At 40.6% G+C, this 21364-nt stretch overlaps 1 protein-coding gene across 2 annotated transcripts in view; it reads left to right on the forward strand.

Annotated features, from left to right (window-relative positions):
- tpra1 (transmembrane protein, adipocyte asscociated 1) overlaps positions 1-21364 on the forward strand; it is a 73751-nt gene that overhangs the window by 10389 nt on the left and 41998 nt on the right. For both annotated transcript variants that reach the window (XM_060835066.1, XM_060835065.1), the window contains exon 2: positions 13580-13797. In XM_060835066.1, coding sequence (XP_060691049.1) covers positions 13592-13797 — 206 coding nt within the window. In that variant the 5' untranslated portion in view covers positions 13580-13591. The remainder of the gene's footprint in view (positions 1-13579; positions 13798-21364) is intronic.

Genomic DNA, 21364 nt, shown 5'->3' on the forward strand with positions numbered 1-21364 from the left:
GTGGGCTGCAGCAATTTGAGAAGACAGTGCTGCAGCACCTTCTCAAGGGCAGCTAGAGACTGATGATAATAAGTATTTTTGAAGTATCCTTGCAGTTGTAATCTTGGAAATTGCAACACCCTCTATCTGTGCACAAATCAATAATGATCTGTTTTAATTTTAGAAGTGATTTTTGGTTTGCAGGCTTTATGGTGATAAAGTCACTATGGATAGATATCTCCCCTGTTCCTACTCCAATAGTGCTGTAGGATCATTTGTCTCATCTTGAGAGATAGACAGGCCCTTGGTTCAAAATCTCCTGCAAAAGGATGGTTCTATTCTAATGCAGCAATTTTTTTGATCCAGAATCCTGAGAGATACCATCATTACCTCTACATTACAACCATGACTAAACTGCATAGTAGGTTGTGACTGCACATCACTTTGGGATGTTTTTGAAAGGTTGTGTACAAATAGAAGTTCATTCTTTTTTAAAATTTTGTAAATCTGTGTGGTGGGGCCCTATAGCACATTATTTACTTTTTTCCATGGGCACATCAGTCAGTGGAATGGTTAAGTATGGAGCAAGTGTCTTTGAAGACTAGCTAATGAGTGGAGTGGTGTGCTGAGTGAGTCTGTTGCTATTTACCTTGTCAATATGTGTTGAAGCTGTGCTGAAATAACTGTTGTGGGATGATACACCTGACCTGCATTAAAACTCCAAATCCCCTTCAACAGTCCTTTTAATGTTTACTGTATCAATGACGGTTTAGAATATCATGAGCTTTTCTTTGCAGTAGATTAATGGGACCTGAACCATAAGATGAGGGACCTATTTCTGAAATATTGCATTGCAAATTTTAGCATTTGATGCTGAGATTTCAGTAGATAATGGTGTAGGTGCTTGAAGCTGAATTAATCAGCTATCAGTAAAACCATCCAGCAGATTTTCAACCAAGTTCAATATCCTGGATTAAAACCACTACCACAGGCTTATGATTACTTCCATTTCACCATTGACCATGCTGCATCATATTTCCTGGCTTGTCATGGGTCTGATTTATATGAACTAAATCTGGAATAACATTCAATGAATGTGTATGTTTTATTTTCATCTGTGCAAGTTTGATATCTAAGCTTTTTATTACAAATTTATTATGGCCACTTTCATGATGAAAATTGCTAATGTTAAATGATTGCACCGTAATTCTGTTCTCCAACCAATAATGATGCTGTACCACGCCAGCTTTATTTCTGAGCTTCTCTAAAGAAGCATCTGTAATTCCAACAATTTCTTGGTCAAATTGCTGTAAATCTTGAAGTTTTCTTTTTGTCTTGTGCTCGTCAGAACAAATGCAAGAATGTCAAGTTTCAAATGATTGCAACAATTTATGATGTAGGACAAAAGAGGCATGATTGACCAGGTGATTCTAGCTGAGGCATTGCCTTAGGAAAAGCCATGGGGAACTATAGACTTGCCTCTGAATAATTCAAGAAGACACAAGACCAAAACACACTGCTTTTGCTTTTAAACCTGGGTCCTTGCACATAAGCGTACCTTGTGTCTAACAAGGGTAAATGACTTAGAATTCTAATGAACGCTACCTTTTTTCTTCCCGAGATGCAAGTTTTTTTTGATGAACTAAATATATATTTGTTTAAAAAGATGCATTGTGCAACTTTGAAACAACTGAATTACGTCTCTATATCCCGAGGCGATTTACTGAATGACTTTAGCCTCTCCGATGAAGATGATGCTAAAGTTTCATTGTGTCACAAATGACTGCCTTTATTTAAGAGCTTGCATGGCATGTTGTGGAAAGCAATCATTCTGAAAGTTGTTGTGTAGAGCTTTGTGAAACCTCCAGCAATCTCCTGATTTGTACAGTCTTGGGAAACGATGGAACAATGTCATAACTTAGGAATGTAGCCTGTACTTAATTGGTTCCATGCAATAAGTTTTATATCTTTAAGACTAGAGCCTCTTGTTTAGACTGGGATACTAGGCTAGCTTATGGATAAGTAGGAAATGAGTGGCTGACATTTAAGGGGATATTTCAAGAGTACTCTGAATAAGTACATTCCTACTATAAGATATAATTGAAAGGGAAAGACCCACCATCTATAGTTATCTAGAGGTTAAGGAAAATCCATGTAATTGTGTGTGTGAGTGAGTGGAAGGTCATGTGATTGATCCAAACACTTAAAAGGAGGGAGGAGTTAAGAGTATGAGGAGAAGCTTGCTAGAAATGTAAAAATCAGATAGTAAGAGTTTCTCCAAATATCTGAAAGCTGGGCAGAAGCTAGCTTGCAGTTTCTGGAATGATACCCCAAGCATATCCTTAACCTATATGAGTTCAAGTGCTGGAGTGGGTCTCAAGCCCACATTGACTTAGAGGCAAAAGCATTTTCAACTGAGCCAAGCTGCCATAAAGATGTTTTTATGAAGCTGATTTTGGTTTAACATTTGGCAATACATTTTACCATAGAAGTTGCAAGGCATGAAAATCTATGGTCCACTTCACCTTCTGCCAGCCTTGTGGTTGCATCATACAAAGGTTGACAAACTATAGCAATCATACTAGAACATAGAACATAGAAAAATACAGCGCAATACAGGCCCTTCGGCCCTCGATGTTGCGCCGACCGAAGCCTACCTAACCTACACTAGCCCAATAACCTCCGTATACTCTAGCAACAAATCTAATACAGACCTAAACACAATGAGGAAAATTTCCCAGTGCTGGATAACTTTGGGACTTGGGTGTAAAGTCACCTTTTTCTTCCTCCTAAATGTGCTGAACTTTTTGTATGTTCTAACTTCTCATAGTGTTGACTTCTCCTTTTAATCATTCTCTTCTATTAGTGATCTTTGAGAAGATTTGTAGCTCCGGTTGATAAGTCTGTAAGTTAGCTCGCTGAACTTGAAGGTTTGTTTTCAAACGTTTTGTCACCACACTAGGTAACTTAATCACTGAGAGTCTCTGGTGCAGCACTGGTGGTATGTCTCAACTCTTTATTCATAGGTCTTGGTTTCTTAAGGTGGGTGATATCATTTTTCCAAAGACAGATAGGATCTAAGCTGATGTATTTATTGATGGAGTCTGGTTGGAATGCCATGTCTCCAAGAATTCTTGTGTGTCTTTGTTTCGCCTCTCCTAGGATGTGTTTATTGTCCCAGTCAAAGTGATGTACTCCTTTTGTCTGTATGTAGGGAAACTAGTGATAGTGGGTCATGTCATTTGGTGGTCAGTTGGTGTTCGTGTATCCTGGTGGCATGTTTCCTAGTAACTTGTCCAATTGTAGTTTTTTTAAACAGTTCCTGCATGGTATCTTGTAAATGGTATTAGTTTTGCTGGTGGTATCTAATGGATCCTTTAGGTTCCTTAGTCGCTATTTAAGTGTGTTGCTAGATTTGTGGCATGCCAAGGTGTCTTAAGTATTCTGGAAGTAATTTCTGTTATGTCTTTGTTAAGATAATGTAGCAATAACTTTTGGTTGCATTGTCTGCTTGTTTGGGTTTGTTTCTGAGGAATCGACGGATTGTGTTTATTGGGTGCCCATTTTTCTTGAAAATGTAAAGATATTTTTCTTCAAAGAAATATCAAAAATGTCTTCCAGACTACTCAGACCCCTCTGCATCATGGTAGCCCACGAACCTACCAACACCTTTTAAACAGCAACTAAGGAACCTAAAGGATCCATTAGATATCACCACCAAAGCTAAAGTCATTTACACGATACCATGCAAGAACTGTAAAAATCACCACATTGCAGGAAACTTGCCACCAGGATACATGACCACCAACTGGCCACCAAAAGACTCCCTCTCTCTAGTTTCATACATTACAGACAAAGAAAGACACCACTTTAACTGGGACAGCACACGCATCCACGGACAGGTGAAACAAGGACACACATGAGAATTCTTAGTGGAGTGGCATTCTAACCAGAACTCCGTCAATAAGCACATCGATTTAGATCTTATCTGCCTTCTCTTGAAGGAAAAAAACATAGAACCGGAAATGACATCGCCCACCTTAAGAAACCAAGCCCTATAAATAGAGAGGCGGGACATGCCACCAGTGTTTCACCAGAGACTCTCACTGATGATGTTACCTAGTATGGTGAAACATTGAAAACAAACCTTTAAGCTCAGCGAACTGAGTTACAGACTTATTCTTTGTTCAAATTATAAAGAATAACAATCATCATCACCAATGCACAATTATGTGATTTCATGTTTCGATGTACATACTGCACTCCAAAATACTTTAGCAGAATAGTAGCACTCTAGTTGTCTGTTGCATTCCTGATGACTGCTGTCTTCATTGCTATAGGTAACTAGAATGAACTCCCTTTCCCACTCAACCAGTGAATGCCTATTGCCATGTTGTTCAGTGCATTGTATGCTCACAAAGCTTAGGAGATTATGTAATGTGTGCTCTTTTTATCTTAAATACTTGCTGAGAGCATTGTCATAGGCTGGATGCATATCCCAGGATCCACCAGGCTTTAATATCACTTTACTCCTCATGCCACCTCCCCTATCCCAACTCTCGCCACTGAGACCAGGTCTAAATTTGCCATTGATTGTTGCTCTGGACTGGTACACGTTGCACACTGTAAATTGCATTCTGATGTGCATAGTTCACCGACTTCACGAAGTGCCTTGACCATCAAGGCCAAACATTTGAGTTGGAGGAATGAATTCAAAGAAGGCCAAGACCTGTGATTTGTGTGTATATGTATGTGTTCCTATGTTTCAATTTTGTTTTCACAGGGGTCCTTGAACTGTGTGAAAAATTATGGACTCTTTCAATTTGAAATCCTGTTGAAGGGAACAGTCAAGTAGTATTTACGGTCACCAGCCAATCACTTAACTGTTTACCAACGTGAACTGTTGGTCATGCCACTATGATGTGTTTACATCCAGTGATTTCATCACAAGGTAGAACAGCAAGAGGAGTCCAGTAAAACATGTTCTTGATGCTTTTTTTTGAAAAGGAAAAAGATTTCCATTTACAGTGCTCCAAAACACATTGTTCTGTGCTTTAAGTAATGAGTGTAGCTGGCAAGGCCGAACCATCTTCAACTGCTTCATTAATTACCTTCTCTCCACCATAAGGTTAGAAGTCTGGATGTTTGCTGATTGCACCATCTTCAGCATCATTTGTGATTTCTCAGGCACTGAGGCAGTCAATGTTCAAATGCTGCAAGATCTGGACAATATCCAGACTCAGACTGACAAGTGGCAAGTAGCATTTTGCCACAAACATGACCATCTTACCACTGCCTCTTGACATTCAGCGGTGTTACTATCACTAAATCCCCCACTGTCAACATCCTGGGGGTTACCATTTGACCAGAAACTCAATTGGGACTTAGCAATTAACCATGGCTACAAGAGGAGGTGAGAGGCTGGGCATACTGTGATGAGTAACTCGCCATCTAACTCCCTAAAGCCTGTCCACCATTTACAACGCACAAGTCAGGAGTGTGATGGAATGTTCTCCACTTGCCTGGATGAATGCAGTTCCAAAAACATTTGAAGCTTGACACCGTCCAGGACAAATCAGCATGCTTGTTTGGCATCACATCCACAAGCATTCACTCCCTCCTGCACTGATGATCAGTACCAGCAGTGTGTACCATATGCAAAATGCACAGCAAGAATTTCACCAAAGAAGTTTAGACAGCATCTTCCAAACCCATAACCATTTATGTCTGAAAGGCTAAGGGTAGTAGATGCATGGAGACACCACCACCTGCAAGTTCATTTTTCAAAGTGTTGTTAATTTTGCGTCAGCAAACTTGACAAATAATTTGAAAGAGAAGACCCCACAAACAACAAATATCTAATTTGGTGGTGGTGTTGTTTGCTGCATGTTGTTTCAGACAGAGGAAATCTGTGAATTTTGCCCTAGGATTTTTTTTTTGCATTTGACAATGAATGGAGCTTTGGTTTAGGATAGTGCTTTCAACAATGCAGCATGTTTTCAATATGATCTTAACATTAGGGGTCTGGAGTGAGGCTTAAGCTCACTTGATGCAATTTGTATTCAATCGAGGGTGCAATAAAGCTTATTACACTTGTTATTGATGCAACTTACAAATGCTATATTATCCTGTGATAACTGTGTGTGTGCTGGATGGAATCCTAATTTGCTTCTCAGTTGGAACTGGTGTAGAGGTTTTCTTTTTGATTGTATCCAGGAACCAGCCAATCCACGTTTGTCCATGTAGGTGTTTGTGCTTCACACAAACCTTGTCCCTACATCATATATACCCAGCAGTGTACCTTTTTCTGTTCTTCCTCATTTGTTTCTCTAACTTCCCTTAATTATGTCAGCGTGATTCACCATAATTATTTTTTGTGCTTGCAAGTTCCACATTACATCAGCCACTGTCTGGGTGCAGGTCTCTCCTGTATTCAATATAGGATTTATTCGTGACCACATTCACAAGCGTGTGCGCGCGCACACACACACCTTGATTAGATTTCTCTTCTTTCTCTCTCCCCCACCCCACCTTCATCTCCAGCTTCTCTGTTTCACTTAGAATCATAAAGATGTACAGCATGGAGACAGACCCTTTGGTCCAACCTGTCCATGCCGACCAGTCATAAATACTATTTTAAGTGAACGTATGCCTGCATTATAATTCGGTGCTCTCTTTCCACCTGATTTCTTTTTTGGAATGGGGTGAGGTGTGAGTGATAGGTAGAAAATGAATTTATTGCCATGCTCTCAGTTCCTCCATTCCTACCTCTCTATAAAATTGGTTTCCTGCCCATAACTGTCTTGGAGTTGCCATGAGGGTCTGAATGCCTTGGCTAACTCCAGTCAAATCTGTGTGCTTACAAGGGTTGGCTTCCCCCTTCCTTAATGCGTATTGTTATTTTCTTTTTTTTTAGCTATAAAGTTTTGATGGAACCATTGGAAAATATGACAAAGGTCGCATTAGCAATGTCTACCTAAGAAAGAAAGTAAATTCTTGTCCCTAAATAGCATCCACTTGTTGCTTAACAATATCTGAAAAGTACTGTTCAGACTTTAAGAAGATCAGTATGTAGATAAGCAGAGAAACCCTTTTTGCGTGCACAGAGATGAGATGAATATCCATTTAGTGGTTGAGGGAAGAATGTTGGACAGAGTTTTATTTTTTGGAACAAGCAAATCAGGCTCGAACATCTTGTCTGCAGGGCAACAATGCTACATTGCAGTGACAGCCTGGATTATACACTTGAATCAGGGACTGTGATTTTAACCCACAACCTTCTGACTCTTGGGTAACTGAGCAGCCACCAAAGCAAACTGTTGGCTAGACTGTCAATTTGGTTGCACATACATGATCTATAAGCTGCTTGGTGTGTTTCGATCTCCAAGTTATAACTTTGGAATTCTACCACCTGTCTATGTCTTCTATCAATAACTATATCAAACCATTGTCAATAATATTCAGGGACATTGAATGATGCCAGGTCTGTAAAGGGTATAATTATTAGAGGTCACATAAGCTTAGCTTCTATATCCCTGAGTGTAGTGGATTGAAGAGTGATCAGATTGTGGTGTTTAATGTTTTAATAAGATTCAAAAAAATTAATATTGTGAAATAATTCTCTCTGGAAAATCAAGAAGAGGAAACACACAATTTAAACTTAGAATTGGGTTATTTAGAAGTAAAATCAGAGACCCTTTTTGAAGCTCCTCCAAAAGACAAGACATCCTGGAGAGTTGATTGGATATGTTCAAAACATGATACTGTTTGTTATGTAATGGTATCGAGGAATATCCATCAAGTATGATTAAATGGAGTTTAAATGCATGGTTTTATTGAATAGTAAAATAGGCTTAGGGATGAATCATCCACTCCTATTCTGATATGTGAAATGCTTTTGAGGCTTTTCAACATCCTGCGCTTAGTACGTTGAGCCTATAAATCTAAAAGGGTAAAAAAATTGTATATCTGGATATGAGTGATCAGCAAATGCGTTAACCCCAAAAGATCACTGTTTGCCTTTTGCTGAATTTGCTATGTTCCATGCTCTGCTGCCAAGGTGTCACAGCAGTCTGGTCTTCATTTGCAGCTGACGGCCAATGGTGACCTAGAGATGGGCCCAGCATATCATGATGAAATTTAATTGAGTATTTGGCATGGATTCAGTTTTAAATTTGAAGAGAGTCAACTATACTTCTGTTTGCCTAACTCTGTGTATGGATTGAAACCAGATCCTGCATCAGACTCTACATGACGTTAACATTTTAGTATTTAAGTTGTTTTGCCAGTGTTTCGAATTTTTCACTTTTTTGCTTTGTCATCTTATCTTTTGTTCTCTTTGGTCATTCTCTCAGTTGTTTGTTCTTGCGTTTGCTCGTGCTCTCTTTCCATTACGCAAATAATCCACTCCATCTGCACTTTCCTACCAATATAATCAAAGACCTCTCCCACCCAGGTTATACTCTCTTCTCCTCTCTTCCATCAGGCAGACTGTACAAAAATTTGGAAACACATGTCAACAGATTTAAGAACAGCTTCTTCCCTGCTGTTATCAGACTTTTGAACAGACCGCGTGTATATTAGAGTTGATCTTTCTGTGCACCTTCTCTGTACCTGTAACACTTTTTAAAAAATTCTGCATTCTGTTTTATCACCCTCAGTACTTCTGATTTGCCTGGATAGCACCCAAAACAATGTTTTTCACCCTATCTCATACATGTGACTCTCTAAAGTCAGATCAAATCAAAAAGCTGCTAACTCTGAATACAAACAATTCTACAAAAACTAGGGACAGCAATAGGAGTTTTCATTGACATAGCCAATCTAGGAAAACATCCTGAGTTACTTCCTTGGAGAATCTCTGACAACATTTGAATTGTGAGCCACATTTTAAAAATAAAAGGTATTTAGGTGACCGAAACCTTGGGCAAGGAGGTAGGTGGTGATGGGAATGTGGAAGTCTGGTAGGTAATGAAAGGAAATGATCAGACTATTGATCTTGGTCTTTTTCAGAATCCAGGCATAGATAATTCCCAAATCTTTTCTCATTTTCCCAAAGTGAGTACTGAAAAAGTTTATCTCTACCCTGAGTCAACTCTGCACAGTTCAGGTAGTGAAGGCAAATCTCTCCTGAACTATTTAAGTTGACATGATTGATGTGATAATATAGTACAACAGGAATCTATTCAGTGGCTTATCAGGTCTGCTTCAGCTCTTTCAAAGTGCAGTATGTTCATCAGTTAGTCTTTTGTCCATATCCATGCAATATTTTCATTCTAATATATTTAAAATTCCACTGACTATTGAACCATCATTGGACAAATTCCTTCCAAATCTTAGCCACTTGTATAAAAATGTTTTCAGCTACTGGAAACCATTTCTCTTTATTCACAGCATCTAAACACTTATGTCAAATCTTCCTTTAGCTTTCTCTAGTCTTTCCATGTAATTATAATTCCTCATCTGTAGAACTATTCTTCCAAATCCTGAGTCATAAAGATGTACAGCACAGAAACTGACCCTGCAGTCCGACTCGTCCATGCCGACCAGATATCCCACCCCAATCTAGTCCCACCTGTGTCTCAACATCCAAATCATTTATATAAATGATGAAAAGTAGTGGACCCAGTACCAATCCTTGTGGCACTCCACTGGTCGCAGGCCTTCAGTTTGAATAACAACTTTTCACCACTACCCTCTGTCTTGTACCTTTTTGAGCTAGTTCTGTATCCAAATGGCTAATTCTCCCTGAATTCCATGACCACCTTGCTCACCAGTGTCCCAGTGAACCTTGTCGAACGCCTTTCTGAAGTCCATATAGATCGCGTCATGCTCTGCCTTCATCAATCCTCTTTGCAATTTCTTCAAAAACTCAGTCAAGTTTGTGAGACGTGATTTCCCACGCACAAAGCCATGTTGACTAGCAAGATGCCCGAAACGTCGATTCTCCTGCTCCTCGGATGCTGCCTGACCTACTGTGTTTTTTCCAGCACCACATTTTTCATATCTCTAATCAGTCCTTGCCTTTCCAAATACATGTACATCCTGTCCCTCAGGATTCCCTCCAGCAACTTGCCCACCACCGAGATCAGGCTCACTGGTCTATAGTTACCTGGCTTGTCCTGACCACTCTTCTTAAACAGTGGCACCACGTTAGCCAACCTCCAATGTTTCAGCACCTCCTCTTTGAATATGGAGACAGACATATCTCAGTAAGGGGCCAAGCAATCACTTCCCTAGCTTCCCACAGAGTTCTAGGGTATACCTGATGAGGTCCTGGGGATTTATCCACATTTTGTATTTCAGACATCTAGCACTTCCTCCTCTGTGATATAGACATTTTCAAGATGTCCCCATTCTATTTCCCTATAGTCTATATCTTCCATGTCCTTTTCCACAGTAAATGCTGATGCATAATATTCGTTTAGTATCTGCCTCCTCTCTTGTGGCTCCACACAAAGGTGGCCTTGCTGATCTTTGTGGGGCCCTATTCTCTCCCTAGTTACCCTTTTGTCCATTGATGTATTTGTGAAAACCCTTTGGATTCTCTTTAACTCCATTTGCCAACTTGACCCTGCCCTCCGGACCCATCCGTCACTGCGCCCTCTGAACTATCACCTTCTCCCTCACCTTCATCCACCCATTGCTTTCCCAGCTACCTCCCCCATCCCCACTCCCTTCCCAATTATCTCTCAGCCCCGACCCACTAGCCTCATTCCTGATGAAGGGCTTATGTCCAAAACATCAATTCTTCTGCTTCTCGGATGCTGCCTGATCAGCTGTGCTTTCCCAGCACTGCACTCTTGACTCTGATCTCCAGCATCTGCACTCCTCATCTTCGCCTATTATTCTTACAGATAACTGCAATCTCCTCATAAATTTATTTCTCAATTTCCCTTTGACTATTAGGGGGTCTATAATATAATCCAATAAGGTTGATCATCCCTTTCTTATTTCTCAGTTCAACCCACATAACTTTCCCAGAATTATTTCTGGGAATATCCTCCCTCAGCACAGCTGTAATGCTATCCCTTATCAAAAACGCCACTCCCTCTCCTCTCTTGCCTCCCTTTCTAGCCTTCCTGGAGCATTTGTACCCTGAAACTTTAAGCTGCCAGTCTTGTCCATCCCTGAGCCATGTTTCTGTAACTGCTATGATATCCCAGTCCCATGTTCCTAATCATGCCTTGAGTTCATCTGCCTTCCCTGTTAGGCCCCTTGCATTGAAATAAATGCAATTTAATTTATTACCTTGTCCCTGTCTGTCCTGACTTTGTTTGTTTGACTGGCTACTATTGTCAACTGTACCAGTCATAGAGATGTACAGCATGGAAGCAGACCCTTCGGTCCAACCTGTCCATGCCAATCTAGTCCCACCTGCCAGCACCCGGCCCATATCCCTCCCAACCCTTCCTATTCATATACCCATCCAAATGCCTCTTAAATGTTGCAATTGTACCAGCCTCCACCATTTCCTCTGGCAGCTCATTCCATACACATACCACCCTCCTGCGTGAAAAAGTTGCCCCTTAGGTCTCATTTATATCTTTCCCCTCTCACCCTAAACCTATGCCCCTCATAATTTTGTAAACCTCAATAAGGTCATCCCTCAGCCTCTCCCTGTAGCTCAGATCCTCCAACCCTGGCGACATCCTTGTAATTCTTTTCTGAACCCTTTCAAGTTTCACAACATCTTTCCAATAGGAAGGAGATCAGAATTGCATGCGATTGATCTCATTCCTCACTATCTCCCTGGTTTCCCCCCCCCCCCCCCCCCCCGCAACTCCACCTTATTAGGTTAAATCTTCCTAAGCAGCTCTAGCAAGTCCCCCTGCCAGTATATTAGTCCCCTTTTTAATTCAGTTGCAATCCATCCTTTTAGTACAGGTCACTTCTACCCGAAATGAGATTCCAATAATGTGAATCCTTCTGCCATACACCAGCTCCTCAGCAATGCATTCATATGCTCTATCCTCCTATTCCTGCCGTCACTAGCTCGCAGCACTGGGAGCAATCCAGATATTACTACTCTTGAGGATCTCCTTTTTATAAATTCCTGCCTAACTCTCTATTCTCCCTTCGGAATCTCATCCTTTTCCCTTCCTATGTTGTTGGGTCCAAAGTGTGCAATGACCTGCTGGACCCTTGAGAATATTCTGTACCCTCTGAGACATCCTTGATTCTGGCACCTGGTAGGTAACATCCCTTTCTGATTTTTTTTTTGCTGCTGGCCACAAATGTCTGTTTGTGTGCTTCAGACTCGAGTGCCCTGACACAATCAATGTCTTGGAACCTGATGTGACCTCGTTGCATTAGAGCTAGTCTCAATACCAGAAACATGGCTGTTCATGCTACATACCCCTGAAAGTCCATCACCTCCTATGTTTTCCAAAACAGCATACTTATTTGAAAATGGGGATAGCCACAGAGGACCCCTGCACTAGCTGCCTACCTCTCTTACCTTTCCTGGAGATAACCCATCAATGTGACTGTATCTGCGGTTTTCTCCCTTCCTATAACTGCTATCCATCACATCCCCTTGCTCTTGTAAATTCCTCATTGCCTCTAACTGCCTCTCCAACTGATCCATTCGATCTGATAGGATTCACAACCAATGGTATCTATTACAGATATAATCCTCAGTAATCTGTAAACTCTCCCTAAATTCCCACATCTAATGAGAGCATCTCACTCTCTACTAAGGGCCATTTTTTGTTTCTTTCAATGTACAGACCCAGAAAAGAGCACTGTCTTATTCCTCTGCAAAACACTGCTCCAGGTTAACTTAATACTTATGGCTTATACTTTTAAGTTTAATCAATAGACCTATCTCAATTAAACATATAATCAAGAAAGAACCCACTCTACTCACTACTGTATGGCTTCACTTAAGACTATTTACTTATGTGCTGTGACCTCCCAAACAACAGGTTCGTCCAAGATTAGTTGTGAATTTCACTGTTAATTTTTCCCAGATGCACTGCAGTGCCTAGCAATACATGTATTCAAACAGCAAAGGCTGTAACTGCACAGGTTCGGTGTTGTTCTCTCTCTCTCTCTCTCTGTCTCGCACTGACCTCACCATGTGCTGCCTTTCTCTGTTCCTCTCCCTTTTTTAAAGAGCTGCTTGAAGTTTCTGAAATGTTCTTGGAATTGAACCTACTACACCACCTCTAGCTGCACGAATTTAATTGTTCATTTAGCTTTAGCATAGTTTCCTGACTTCTGTCGTTTATGCTTCTGTGTGTAAAGCCAACGTTGCTTCTTTAACTGCTCTGTTAGCTCATTTGGCCACTCTCTCAAATTTATGCACCAAAACCCCCAGATTTGTTTTTTAACAATGATGTTTAGTTTATCTTCTTTCTCCTACCAAAATGAATACTCTTTTTTTTTCTATATTGAATTTCAACTGCCCAATATCTGATCATTTCACCAGCCTATCTCTGTCTGCTTAAAGTCTATTATCATTTTCCTTGTTATACTGAAAGCATTTTGCATTATTCCCTACACTGTGAAAAGAATTATTTTCTCTAAAGGTAGACTTTGGCTAGGATAACTGGCTAACTGTTAATCTTTGTCAAACCAATTTGTTTTTGGACAGGAATGAGTCAAGATGACATATGTTTCATCCGTGGTACGATTTGTGGATTACAGTAATTCAAGCACCACGCTGCATGAGAATTCAACTGTGCCCATAGGCACCAGCACCACAGCTCCAATGCCATGGTGGACCTCCACAGCAACTGCTGGCACAGCAACCAATGTTACCCAACCAAACCAATGCCTCGTTGTGCTGTATGAGGATATTGGTAGATCACGGTAAAGTATTTTTATTTATCTACCAGTCTTCCCTTTTATATCTTGACTGGAGTGTTGCAAGTGGTTGAAGCTTGTGTGGAAATGTCAAGGATGGGGACTGGAGTGAGAATAACTGGGAAGCTCTTGCCTCCTGTGCTGTTAAGAAATATGGGGTTAGGGTGAGAAAATGGACTTTAATATTGAATATCCCAGAGAAGAGTAGACTCTGAGCCACATAATGTATTCCTGTACCCTTTTAAGTTCTTATTGTTTTGGCTAGCAAGTTAGTCATGGGGAAATTTCACCAGGTTTCCTCTTGATAAGCACTATGCAGTGACCCTTAGGTTTCATGCATATGGTTACCATCTAGTTACAGGAGTGGGACGGACTCTGCTATGGAAGGATCCATATGTATAGTTTATTAAATTAAGCTTTTTAAATACACAACTCTTAATTTGCCTAGAACCTTGTTTGAGCACAGGACTTTACCAAATCTTTAAAGCTGCTGAATTACTTCTGAAGTTTTGTTTTAATCATTCATGGGATAAGGGCTAGATCAGCATTTATTGCTCTTGTGGTTCTAGAGTCACATGTAGGCTCCCTAACGAACATCTGTGAACAAGGTTAGTTTTTCTGACAATCAATAATGGATTCACAATCATTATTAGAGTCTTAGTACCATATTTTGTTTTTGTGTATTCAGTTCAAGTTCCACTATCTGCCATGGTGGGAATTGGACCTGGATGTCTGGTTTAACAGTCCAGATGGTATGCCACTAGGCCATCGCCTCCCCTCTTTACTGCTGTTATTTGTGAAACATGGCATCCAAGTTTTAGTTCTGCAAAACAAGCTTCCACAAACAAATTATGACCACAATAGCATTTTTTTTCTCTCGTGCTGTTGGTTAATGGCTAAATTCTGTTGAAACACAAAGGGGAACTTCTCTGCTTTTCACATCTCACTCCTCTCTCACTCCTCTCTCACTCCCATTACTGTACATTTATCCCTGACTACTGCGTCGAGCATACACCTCCCTGAACACAGTGGGCAATTTAGCATGGCCAAATCACTTGCCCTGCACATCTTTGGACTGTGGGAGGAAACCCACACAGACAAGGGGAGAATATCTGTGGAATTTGCATAGTCACCTGAGGCTAGAATCGAATCCAGGTCCCTGGCACTGTGAAGCAGCAGTGCTACCACTGGGCCACCTGTGCAGCCCTATGAAATGGTTATAGCATGGGAGGAGTTCATTTGGCCTGATGTCTGTGCTGTTCCTCTGAAGGAGCAATTCACCTGGTATCACTGAACCACAGAGTGCAGAAGAGGACCTTTTGACCCATCAAGTTTGCAAAAACGAATGTGGATCTGCACTAATCCCACTTTCCAGCACTAGACCCACAGCCTTGAATATTATGATGTTTCAAAGTTTAAAAGGCTGAGGTTTCCTGACTTGACTACCTTCCCAAGCAACATATTGCAGATTTCCATCACAAGTTTAAAAAAAAACTTTTCCCCTCATTCCCTCCAAACCTCCTGCCTTGCACTTTAAAATTATAACCCCATTCTAAGGAGAACAGCTGCTCTACCAATCTGTCATGGCTGATAAAGGCAAGTATCCTGTGTCCTTTCTAACTCCCCTATTTACCTGTCCCACCATCTTCTGGGATCTACAGACAATCACTTCCAAGATTGCCATGTTCCTCTGACCTTCCTAGTGCCTGTCATTCATTTGAGTATGTCCTTGCCTTGTTATTTCAAAGTGCACCACCTTACACTTAACAGGATTAATTTTCATCCACCATTCGTCTGTCCGTCTGACCAATCCATCTACATCGTCCTGTAACCTAAGAACTGCTTCCTTGCTGTCAACCAACTGGCCAAGCATCACGGCATCCACAACCATACTTATCATATTCCCCACCCACACTCTCCCCTTATTCTACATCTACATTCTACATATCTATCTCACACAAGAATGGAATCAACTCCTGTGATATACCATTCGATGCCAGCCTGCACCCCACAAAGAGCCTCTACTACCACTTGTGTCTCGTACGTTTAAACTGATTTTGACTTCAATTTCACAAGTTACCCTGAATCTCATTGCCCTTCATTTTCCAAGTGATCCTGCAAATGTTTCCCACTAGATAAAGATTCAAATCCTTATGAAGGCCTCAATTCACCCTGTTTCACTTTCTCAGGGAGTTCAGTTGAGATTTGCTATGTGACAAAAATATTTTCCTCGTGCCATCACTGTTTTATTGCCATGTACCTAAAATTTGGTACCCTCTGGTTCTCAATGCTTCTAGCAATAGGCATAATTTCTTCCTTTTTACTCTGTTCACATCCCTCTTGATTTTGAATACTTCTAGCAAATCTCTCCATCACCTCTTCGAAAGTGAAATAGTTCCAAGTTCTCCCTTTTTTCTTTTACATTCATTGCTCAGTCCTTGGAGTACAGGAGTTGGGAAGGCATGTTGAAGTTGTCTAGGACCATGGTGAGGGCTCTTACCAGGATGTTGTTGGGTATGGAAGGTTTGAGTTATGTAGAGAGGCTGGATAGGCTAAGAATTTTTTCACTGGAGTGTAAGAGGTAGAGAGATGACCTTTCGTAGAAGTTCATAATATCATGAGTACAGATAGAGTTAATGGTAGGTGTCTTTCTCCTTGGATAAATGATTTCAAGACTAGGGATCACCTTTTTAAGGTGAGAGGAGAGAGATTAAAAAAAAAGACATGAACAAATTTTTTACACCAGGTGGTTCATGTGTGGAATTAATTTCCTGAGGAAGTGGTGGATGTGGGCAAAATTACAACGTGAAGTACATGATTAGGAAATGTTTGGAGAGATTTGGGCCAGGAGCAGGCAGGTGGGGCTAGAATAGTTTGGGATTCAGTTTGACATGGACTAGTTGGACTGAAGGGTTGGTTTCCGTGATGTATGACTCTAACAGGAGCTCCTGATCTCTTGTACCCTGTTGCTATTCCCATGAATCTGCTTTATGTCCTCTCTCATACCTTCACAATCTTCCTTAAATGTGTTGCCCAGAATTGGGGGCAATACTCTAGTTTAGTCTCAATGTTTGATAAAGATTTGCTATAACTTTATTGCTTTTGTACTGTCTTTGCCCCATCAATAAAATCTTCAATCCTGTATCATTATTTACTGTTCCTCAACTTGTTCAGCCATCTTAATGATTAATGGAAATATATATTTTATTTTATACATACATGTGCCAATTCAGGTCCCTCTGCTCTTCTTCTCTGTTTAGAATTATATTATTTTTGATATTATCTGTCCCTTTTCTTCCTGACAGAATGAATCACTTCATACGTTTCCGCACTCCAATTTGCCTTTCATTTGTCCATCCCTTCTATAAGTAACTTGGCAGTTTTTTTAAATCCCCAGTTCTGTTTTCTAAACTTTTTTTCTGCTACTGAGGTTAAATTGATTGATCTGTGGTTGCTAGACTAAGCTTTGTCATTTTTTTTGCATGAGAGTGTAACATTTCAATTCTCCAGTCCTCTGGCACCATTCCTGAGTTTAAGGGTTTCAGTATTGTCTTTGGTATTAATTTCTGGTTCCCAAAACTCTGCCAATTTAGGGTTTTGTTTTTACTGGTAAGAAAACTTAATGTGGATCAGCTTGGATCATGGTATGAGTTGGAAAAAGGGCAAAGACTTGATGCTTTGTGTTGTCGAATTAGGAAGACAAACTAGTAAAGTTAAATCTGCTTTCACTTAACATGGAAATGTAGACATTAGCAAAAATCTGTCACGGACTTTCCTGAACAGCATCACTAAAATTTCGAGAGAATTTTCTTTTGTGAGTCTTTCTGTCCATCCCTTTATTTGAGGAATTGACTATGTGTTAATTAGTTGGGTGATGGGAGGGCGAGAATTGTTTTGGGGAACTTCTTCACCCAGAGAGTTAATCTGTGGAATTCCTTGCCTAGTGAAGTAGTTGATGCTATCTCAGTAATCTCTTTTAAAGCTCAGATAGATGCTTTCTTGAAAAATAAAGGAATTAAGGATATGGTGAAAACATGATGCAGCTGAGTCCATGAAAAGATCAGCCATGATCTTATTGAATGGCAGAGCAGGCTCAAAGGGCTGGATGATTTACTCCTGCTCCTAGTTCTTATGTTCTTATGGGAGTAGGATTGGAAGATCAAAGCCTAAAGAACTACTTGATGAGTTTGCTCACTCATCAAGCCAGCCCATGGAACTGAGTGGTCAAACATTATTAAAATGCTGTCAATAATGACTTTAATTCGTAATCCGCTATATGGAAAGTTGTCTTCTACCAGAAACCGACACCAATCCATAAGTCAAATTTATTGGTATACTATCAGTGTTGTTTGGGCATGTGAAAATCCAACAACGATGGATGTTATTACCTTGAATCTCTTTCTCTGAGCGAATAAGAAGACTGGTTTTTGAGTGCATTGTTCCGAGCAGGATGCAGATCATTCAATTAGTTCGTGGAAGTTAGCTTCCCCAACTCCTACCAGAAATGCTTAGGCAGCACTTATCAATCCAAGCAAGATTTGTTTTCACTGTATAATGTCATGGTTTTAGTTACATGTTGTCATGAGCTGGGTCTGTAATTCATTATGTAGGGACTGTTGAAATTGTTATGGCTGAGTGAGACTATTTTATAATTGTTGTGTACAGTCAATTATAATGGTTGATCATCCAATGTAATATTTTTCTGTATTTAACAAAGAAAGCTAGGCTTCAAAATTTAACAGGGCGAAAGTGAGGACTGCAGATGCTGGAAATCAGAGTCAAGATTGGAGTGGTGCTGGAAAAGCATAGCAGATCAGGCAGCATCTGAGGAGCAGGAAAGCCCTTCCTGATGAAGGGCTTTTGCCCAAAACATCGCTTTTTTTTTCCCCTGCTCCTCAGATGCTGCCTGACCTGCTGTGCTTTTCCAGCACCACTCTTAATTTTTTTTTTTGAAAATTTACAGCCCAGGAACAGGTCCTTTTGGCCCTCCAATCCTGAACCGATTCAAATGTACTGTCTAAACCTGTGGGTCAATTCCTAAGCATCTGTACCTCTCTGCTCCCCACCTATCATGCATCTGTCCAGATGCATTTAAATGAATCTACTGTGCCTGCCTCTACCATCTCTGCTGGCAATGCGTTCCAAATGCCCACCACCCTCTGTGTGAAGTACTTGCCGCGTGTATCCCCCTTAAACTTTCCACCTCTCACCTTGAAAGCGTGACCTCTCATTATGGAATCCTTCACCCTGGGAAAAAGCTTGTCTCCACCCACCCTGTCTGTATACTTCATGATTTTGTAAACCTCAATCAGGTCCCCCCCCTCAATCTCCTTTTCTCGAATGAAAACAATCCTAACCTACTCAACCTCTCTTCATAGCTAGCACCTTCCATACCAGGCAACATCCTTGTAAACCTTCACTGCATCCTCTAAAACGTCCACATCCTTTCGGTAATGTGGCGACCAGAACTGTGTACAGTATTCTAAATGTGGCTGAACCAATGTCTTGTACAATTTTAACATGACCTGCCAGCTCTTATACTCAATACCCTGTCCGATGAAGGCAAGTATACTATATGCCGCCTTGACCACACTGTCCACCTATGCAGCAGCAGTTTCAGGGTACAACGGACCTGCACTCCCAGATCTCTCTGCTCATCAACTTTTCCGAAGGCTCTTCTATTCAAAGTTTCCTTATTCTCCGACTTTGGAAGTTAATGCCTGTGTTATGCTTTTATTTCCTTTTTTTCTTGTGAATGTTGACAATTGTTATTTTATTGAGTAGTTAAACTTGGTAAAGAATAGCTAGTGACCATTCAATATTTATTGCCCATCCCATTCTAATTACACTTGAGTGGACTCCAAGATGTTGGGGAAAAAGGATTGAGGAAATAAAGGGTTGTAGGTTACAGAGCATCAAAGGGAGTACTTCATGGAGTGCATCCTGAGTGTAATATACCTAAAGAACACATTGGTGTAGCTAATACCATTTTATTTTTGAAGCTTTTATGCTAGACTGTGCATGTGCTCCCTAGAAATATAAAAACTAAGGGCAAGAGTAAGTAAGCTATTTGACCCTGCATACCTGCTCCATCATTCATTCTGATTGTGGTTGATCATCCAAATCCATAACCTGTTCCTACTTTTTCTTCCATTTCCTGAGGTCTTCAGTGCTATATCCAACTCTTTGAAATAATACAATTTGTTGGCCTTGACTATTTTCAATGATAGGGAATTTCATGTGTTCAGCTCTGTGTCTCTTTCTGTTCTGTGCCTGTGTGAGCAAGCTTGATCTCACAGGTGCTGCATGGGTTTTATTATGGATATTCAATTATTGGATGTTTTCAAATTAGTATGCAAAAGTCGGTGCCTTTCTCAGGGAATCAGGGATATGCTGAAAGGTGTAGCTGGGGTAATTAACTGACTGAGATCTGACTTGAATGATCTTCTCCTGCTCCTATTTCTTCTGTTCTCAAGTTTTTATTAATCAAACATCTGAATTCAGGTTCAAAAACCAGGAAAGACATGAAAGATAGGTTTTTAGGTTGCTCGCTATTGTGATGCCCTTCCAGATTAAGGTGGTACACTCTGGTGAAATAGGGTGCGCTGCATTTACTCTTAAGGCTAGAAAGCAGCATCGTAAGAGAAAAGGGCACCGATGATTCGACAGAGCGAATATGAACAAAGAACTTCGGGCTGTTGCATTTTAATTTATATATTGTTTGACTGGTGCTGATAGGGCTGTTTCCCCTTGAACTAGGGACGGTATAGGCTTGGATTAGATTAGGCTCAGGATAAGGGATGGTGTTCAGAGTAGAGGTGGAGAACCATTCTTAACTCAAAGCACTGTGAATCTTTGGAATTCTGTACCCCAGGGACTGAAATGCTCATTTCTTAATTATATATTTGATAGATTTTGTGAACTCCAAGTGAAACAAGAGATGTTGGTTAGGGACATACAGGTAGATTTGATGTAAAAGTTGCCTTATTGAATAGCAAGGATACCACATAGCATGTTGTTATATACACCATAATTTTTGAAAATTTGTACATAAGAAAATGCATGAACGAACCAGTCATAGAATCATACCGGGCAGAAGAGGCTCATTAGCCCATTGAGTCATTAAAGTTCACACACTCCCTACTTGGAGAAAGTGAGGACTGCAAATGCTGGAGATTAGAGTCAAGGATGTGGTGCTGGAAAAGCATAGCCTTTCATCAGGAAAGGCTTATGCTCAAAACATCGATTCTCCTGCTCCTCGGATACTGCCTGACCTGTGCTTTTCCAGCACCATATTCTCTCAATTCCTCCATACTTGGAATTGCTTCTGCTTGGAGTATCGAGGATGTTGATAAAGGGTGTTTGAGGCCATTTGTGTAAATTTGAATGCCATGCCTTCTCATCTGAGACTCTTTTGATCTTTAGGATTGTGTCCTGTGCCCTGGCAACATGTTCCTCGCTGGACTGATCTGAGTGGTGGTGCCAGCTGGAATGCCAATACATTCATCTCAGTGACCAACCATTTAATAAACAAGCCTTTGTGAATGCCTGATGAGCTATTTGAAATGCTCCT

This window comes from Hemiscyllium ocellatum, chromosome 14 (assembly GCF_020745735.1).
Source record: "Hemiscyllium ocellatum isolate sHemOce1 chromosome 14, sHemOce1.pat.X.cur, whole genome shotgun sequence".
Taxonomy (NCBI): Eukaryota; Metazoa; Chordata; class Chondrichthyes; order Orectolobiformes; family Hemiscylliidae; genus Hemiscyllium; species Hemiscyllium ocellatum.